This window comes from Musca autumnalis, unplaced genomic scaffold (assembly GCF_047663935.1).
Source record: "Musca autumnalis isolate F117 unplaced genomic scaffold, ASM4766393v1 scaffold_5, whole genome shotgun sequence".
Taxonomy (NCBI): Eukaryota; Metazoa; Arthropoda; class Insecta; order Diptera; family Muscidae; genus Musca; species Musca autumnalis.
This window is the reverse complement of record NW_027412088.1, coordinates 13372495-13380000: the sequence shown is the minus strand read 5'-3', so window position 1 is coordinate 13380000 and position 7506 is coordinate 13372495. Positions and strand designations below refer to the sequence as shown.

General features: G+C 37.7%; 1 protein-coding gene across 2 annotated transcripts in view; it reads left to right on the top strand.

Annotated features, from left to right (window-relative positions):
- LOC141405165 (uncharacterized) overlaps nucleotides 1-5479 on the top strand; it is an 8541-nt gene extending 3062 nt beyond the window's left edge. The window contains exons 2-4 of one of the 2 annotated variants that reach the window (XM_073989233.1): nucleotides 4185-4352; nucleotides 4416-4576; nucleotides 4677-5479. In XM_073989233.1, coding sequence (XP_073845334.1) covers nucleotides 4185-4352; nucleotides 4416-4565 — 318 coding nt within the window. In that variant the 3' untranslated portion in view covers nucleotides 4566-4576; nucleotides 4677-5479. Of the gene's footprint in view, nucleotides 1-4184; nucleotides 4353-4415 lie in introns of both variants that reach the window. The other variant, XM_073989232.1, reaches the window with a different exon arrangement.
- Nucleotides 5480-7506: the final 2027 nt, after the last annotated feature.

Here is a 7506-nt window from a genome sequence, read left to right as displayed (position 1 = left end):
ATACAACCTACAAAATGCGAAAAATCGGGAGGTACCTTTCCATGGGGGCTATATGAAGGCGTGGACCTATACCGACAAATTTAAAGGGGAAGTTTGAGTACCCCCAACGAAGTCTAAATACCAAATTTCAGCCATTTCGGTGGAATATTGAGGCCACAACGTTCAAAATATCGAAAATCGGGAGGTACCGTTCTATGGGGGCTATATGAATGCATGGACCGATACCGACAAAGTTCTGGGGGAAAGTTTTATACCACCAATGTAAACTAAGTACCAAATTTCAGCCATTTCGGTGTGATAATGAAGCTAAAACCTTCAAAATACCGAAAATCGGGAGGTACCGTTCTATGGGATCTATATGAAAGAGTGGACCGATACCGACAAAGTTCTGGGGGAATGTTTTATACCCCTAAAGAAGACTACGTACCAAATTTCGGCCATTTTGGTAGGATAATGAAGCTAAAGCCTCCAAAATACCGAAAATAGGGATGTACCGTTCTATGGGGGCTATATGAAGGTGTGGACCGATATATCCCATTTTCAATACCAACCATCCTGCAAGTAATAAAAACTTCTTTTGACTCTCTATCTCTAAAATTGCGAGCTGTATCTTGATTTCAACAGACAGACGGACATGGTCAAATCGACATAGAATTTTAAGCTGATCAATAATATATATATTTTATAGGGTCTTCGACGAATATTTCGATGTGTTACAAACGGAATGACAAATTTAATTATACCCTCCATATGGTGGAGGGTATAAAAATCAGTCGGCCACAGATTATGACTGTAGCAAAAAAAAAAAGAATAAATAAATAATAATAAATAATTAAAAAACAAAAAATAAATAAATTTGAGAAACTCTGGCACGGTTTGTGTGTAGTTGGTATAAGCTACCAACAGCATTTTATTATGTGCATTCGTTGAAAATCAATGACACATAACAGTGAAAGAAGTTTGCTTTGTTTTGCAAACACTTTCGCCGGGGCTGTGCGAGGTTGCCAAAGAAAAACTTCTCATTAAAGTTTTTTGTCCTTTATACTTCGAGCTGACGATTGATGTTTGGGTATAAAAAGTTTTTTTTTTTGAAGAAGTTATTGAAAAATAACTTCGGTGAAGAATATCCACAAACAAAGGAACTGATGAGATCCTGTGGCGAGGATCGAAACTAGTCTTCCCTGCCTTACCGCTTAGCGAACAATAGCAAACCTTCTCCACTAATAAATTAGTTGTTTTAAATATTAAAACAACAACAACATACTATTTTGAAAAATCATAAATAAAAAACATTAAGTTCGCCTGGGCTGAAATAATTAATGGTCATAATATTATGTGGAGATTTTTCAAGTTTCAACTAGGGAAGTTTTTAAACACTGGGAACCTTACAAGCGAAAGGCCGTAGACAAAACTAAAAAACCTGAAATGGGTGTTCCCTTTTTATGGGGTCATACCGTCGACCTATGTTGACCATTTTTATACTATTATGTCTTTGTGCATTTGTACTTACTTACTTAGCTGGCCCATTACAGAACATTTGTTCCATAGGCCGAACTAAGAAAAGATCTCCATTTCTCTATTTGTTGCTTCGCACTCTGGAATACCGCGCCTTTTCATCTCATCATCCACTTGTTTGCGCCATCTATTCCTTAGCCTGCCAATTCTGCGTGCACCGCCAAGTGGTCCGTATTTATACGCCATTTTAGCGGGTTCATCATCGCTCATTCTTATGATATGGCCTAGCCAACGCAATTGCTGCATCTCGATACGTTTAACTATATTGATGTCGTTGTATAGCAGATACAGCTCATGGTTCATGCGACGTCGATATTCACCGTCAACGCAGATTGGTCCGTAGATCTTTCGAAGGATTTTCCTCTCAAACACACCAAGCACTGCCTTATCTGCTTGCGCAAGTACCCAGGCTTCGGAACCATACGTCAGCACGGGTAGTATCAATGTTTTGTAAAGCGTTATTTTTGTTTGACGAGTGGTGGCTTTATTTTTAAAGTGCTTACTTAAGCCAAAGTAGCATCTGTTGGTCAATACAATTCTTCTTTTTATTTCACAACTGATGCCGTTTGTTGTGTTTACGGCGGTGCCGAGGTATACGAAGTCTTTTACTACCTCAAAATTATAGGAACCAACTTCAATAGTTGGTCCGATCTCAATGGACGCATTGCGCTTCGACACCATCAGCTTGGTCTTCTCGCCGTTTACCGCCAGACCCACTTTAGTAGATTCTTCTTCGACCTTCATAAAGGTATCGGTTACTTCTTTTACTGATCGTCCCATGATGTCTATATCATAAGCATAAGCAAGTAACATGTGGCTATTGGGGTAGATTGTGCCACTTCTTTTGACGTTTGCCTCTCGTAAAACCTTTTCTAGCAGGATGTTGAAAAGATCACACGAAAGGCTGTCTCCTTGCCTGAAACCTCTTTTGGTACAAAACTATTCGGAGAGGTTCTTTCCTATTTTAACTGAAGATCTTGCGTCAGTTTTTTCAGACTTCATTCTGGCTCCTGTACATCTCGATTTTTTCACACTCCCGCTTTTCCACCTCTCTCTTTTTCCTGCGGAAAAGACGTTTCTCCTCTCGCCTTTTCTCGTTCTCTACGCGTTGCTACTGGTTGTAAAGTAACCCTATATGCCCCATTTTTCTCTTCGGTAGCAGCACGACACTCCTGGTCATACCATGGATTCCTTGGTGGAGGTCTCTAGTATTCAAGTACTGATTTTGCGGCTGTTTGCATCGAGTGAGCAATGTTTTGCCATTGTCCTGATGTGTTATCGGAACGAGGAGTGCTTTGATTAAGCAGTTGGGCTAGTTGAGTAGAATATGCTGTGGCTATCTGTTGGGATTGCCGCTTAACGATGTCCAACTCCCGTGTTGTGTCTGTCCGCACTTTGTTTGCTACGTTTAATCTGGTACGTACCTTTGCTGCAACAAGGTAGTGGTCGGAGTCTATTTTTGCACTTCGGAACGATCGTACATCCAACACGCCTGATGCATGTCTTCCATCTATCACAACGTGATCAATTTGATTTCTTGTTATTTGATCTGGTGACAGCCAGGGGCCCTTATGAATATCGAGATGCTTAAATCTGGTACTGCTAACTACCATGTTTTTTGCAGCTGCAAAGTCTATCAGTCTCATACCATTGTCAGGTGTTTCACTGTGGAGACTGAATTTCCCGACTGTTGGGCCAAAGATATTCTCCTTTCCAATTTTGGCATTAAAAACGCCTAGTATAATTTTAATGTCATGGGCAGGGCAACGGTCATAAGTTTCTTCTAGGCGCTCGTAAAATATATCTTTGGTCTGTTCGTCTTTGTCTTCAGTGGGAGCATGAGCGCAAGTAAGGCTGATGTTGAAGAATTTAGCTTTTAATCGAATTGCAGCTAGTCTTTCATTCACGGGGCTGAAGCTGGAGACCAGATGTTTTAACCTCCGACCAACTACAAATCCACAACGAAACTCATGCTTCGTGTCATGGCAGCTATAATACAGTGCGTCATCTTTAGGTGTTGTTGTGACGCCTTTCCCGTTCCATCGTATTTCCTCTATGGCAGTAATGTCGGCCTTGTACTTTTCAAGTACATCTGCCAATGCGAAAAAGGCACCTTCTCTATAAAGAGTGCAAAGATTCCAGGTGCAGATTCGCAGATCATGGTCCTTAAAACGTTTGCGGGGTTCGTCAACTTAAGAGGAGTTTGTTTTACTTTTCTTTTGTTTTTTTCATAGTAGGCTGTTTTTTCTAGGGGAGGGTTACTAAACCGACGACCAAACCCAAGTTTTAACGTTCTTATGGGTGAACGTGCGGCACGTGTTAGCTCACTACTTTTAACGGGTGTTAAAGGCAGATCCCCAGGTGACACCACGGGGAGGTCAGTGTCCACTTCAGATGAAAGAGGGACCAAGATAAATCCTGGGCTTTGCCATGTTAAAGCCGGTCAGGACCGTTCCTAGGTATCTTCCATCCAGTACGTCACAATCGAATAGTACAATCAAGGATAAAAATTGATTTTAGATATTAAATCGCAAAAATTGCATCCTGGCTCACTGAGCAAATCAGAAATCTCATTTTGAACAAGTGTTCGATTTCACTGAGAAATTCCCAAGACATAATTTCATAATTTTTTTAATTATTTAATAGCCAAATATTCTTCCTTTTTGTAGGCTCTTTTTGTGCTACTCATCCACTCTCATACCACCGATGCTTTTGTTTATCGTTTAATTTCCGATTTACTTTCGAATAATGTAGCCGGAGCCCCAGTGTTGCATGAGAGAACAGATTGGAATTTTGATCCTGAAGCTGCGAGGAATTCCAGAGCCATATATTATGAAGTATACCATAAATTTTTATCTCTTAAGAAAAATACTTTACGTTTGTTTTTTTTTTAATTTCAGACCCATGGTTTTCGTGGTGAAAAATTCATAGAACGGATTGGTGTGGGTGAAGATGGTAAACAGGATGAAAGACGTGCAGAACAACAGCAACGGGATTATGGACGTTTAAATGGTGAACATTGGATAAATTATCCCGGACCACAGAGATAAGGCACAGAAATGCACGTGTCAAATCGAGTCAATAGTCAATAAAGTTAACTGACTATTGCATTCCATATTACAATTTATATTTTATATAACTTTCATCTAAATATATTTCAGACTCGATGAGTGAGAGACAATTTTTTAGTACGTTGGCGCTAATTTTTAAGATAAAACTTTCATACGTCAAATCAATTGAGATATGGATGTTTTCCCATGTTAATAAGTGTAAATGTAAATGGGTTTGATGCAACCAGATTTTCATTCAATAATGTTTCATCTTATATGTATACTTTTATCTATATATCACTAATGTCTTGAAAACTCTTTAAATTATGAAATTACCTATATTTTGACTCGAAAAGTGAAATTATTATTAAAACCGATAAAATAGATGATGTGATACAGTTGTCATATGTGTTTATTTATTTTGTAATATAATCTCTTATTAATATTTTATTAATTTACTTTATTTTCTTATTGTTTTTCATTCTTCATTGTTCAACATTACGAGTTGTTATCTAACACATAATCATTATTACATTATTAATTCTATATGTATTAGTCTATTTCTATATTAAATAATACAAAATACTATTCTTTATTGTTCTATAAAATTAGATATACTTATATGCCATTGTTGCTGTTAATTACAATTATGTATAATTATGTATATTTTTTCTATTTACATTCTATTTCATAATGCACGACAACATACACACATATGTACGTAGCCTTGTTATTTCATTCTCCTTGGCAAAGGATTCAAGAAACTGTATAGTATGTATGTGCATAAATTTATACATATATGTATGTACTTATGTTGTATGTAATTCCTAATTTGTCATTGGCATTTTATGCCAACAAGTGATTAAATGCAACAGAATTAAATGTTGGGAATTTCACTCTCACTTACAAACAGAGATGCCTTATTATAATTTCAAATGCATTTGCGTATACGTATGTTTGTAGCTGCAGGCTGGCAGGCTATGGCATGAGTTCTAAATCTCATCTGGTTTTAATAAACGTTATTAGCGCATTGTTAAATACCACTACTTATTAGCTTACATTTCATAATGTGGCACTTGTAGTAAAATTTCTGCAGGCACAGGCATACGAACATATTCTGAATGGAATATTATTACACATGTACATATGTATAATAAGTATATATGGGTACTTACATATTAATTGCAAAATATATTAGATTTAGACTAAACGATGGACAATTGAAAAAATTGAAAAATATTCAATCTTGTTAGAAAATAAGCCTAAAACCTTTAAAACATGTAACTGAACTTTTATATGGTGGCTATGCAAACCGTGGACCTACAGTGACAATTTTTATACCCTCAGCATATATGCTAACGAGGGTATATACACTTTCATACGGGCAAAATGTGCCTCATCGAAATAATGGTTTTAGACCCCAAGTATGTTTGGACGAAATGTGTTTCAGACAATTTGGAATTGATTTAGCCATGTCCGTCCGTCTGTCTGGCTGGTGCGCATGATAACTCTCGAACGGATTAACTGATTCAAAATTTGGCTTTCGTAAAATTTTGTCCAAACTTAGTTTAAGTTCGAAGATAAGTCATATCGGTCCACTACTTCAGGTACCTCCCCCACAAAAGTTCAAAAATGTTCGGAAAAATTGTGCGCACGATAACTCTTGATGGGAGTGGCCGATTTGGTCCATACTTTGCACATCCTAAATTATCTACCAGATATAGATCAGGTTCGAATATGGACTATATTTGTTCACTCCTTCGGGTACCTTCCATACAAAATTTTGGAAAAATTCACCTTAAGACCTGCTCTCGAATCAATTTGATTTTTGTTTAAGCAACTTGCATTCGCTGCCTCAATTATTACGGCAGTAAAAGTTTTTTCAGGGACAAGTCCATACTTCTTGAGAAAACAGCCCGAAAGATGCAAAAAACCCCTATGGCACCATATGTAGTGGCTGGAGGGCTCGAAGCGAATACTGCGTTCATCCACATATTGGACCCTAAAATGATACGCACGATTTCTCATACACGTAGCAACCGATTTGGTTCAAACTTTGTCCAATCCTTATGGTGCCACGCACACAAATGTTCAACATTTTTGTGTGGTTCTAGGATCCTTTGGACATTTTTACCGAAGGTTTTTCTAGTGGCCCTGTTTACAGCGATATTATGTTTTTCGCAGGCTAGTGTGATAAAAAAGCCTTATCTATCGATATCCCAGCAAATTGTTGAACTTTAATCCTATCAATACTTTTGTCGGTGCATACCCCATAATTTTGAAAACCCCCTAAATACACAAGTTTTTTTTTGGGAAAAAAGTATTTTAATCCGCACAGGCTGAGGGTATATCTCTGTCGGCAAAGCCGACTCACATTTTTTATTTGTTGTAATCATATTTTGTACCCCATGGAGATAATGAGACTGCCCAAGGAATACTAGTGTTGGAAAGCCATAAGACAATGGGCATAGACAAATAAATATAAGTATAGACATAGGGTGCCACCGTGGTGCAATGGTATGCACACCCGCCTTACACGCAGAAGGGTTCGATTCCCCGGCCAGGCAACATCAAAAAATTTCAAACAAAGATAAGAGGAACTCATACAAACAAAACTAACCAAAATTGATTTTTCACCACTGCATCGAATACCGAGAGAAGAGAATAAAATTGTCGAAGAAAAGAGAATAAAATTGTCCAGCGACGAAAACTGTTGTTGAACATGACAAAAACAATTGTTGTAATTAACAAAAACTATTGTTGGACTCACAATACTACATGCGGAATCTAACAATATTAATACGTATTTTGCTTCTCGTCGTTATATCAATCATATTTTTTCTCCGCGTGTACATAACCGATTTGGACCAAATTTACCCCTCGTAATATTTTGTCCAAACTTAGATCAAGATGGGACATATCGGCCTACTCGTTCGGGTAC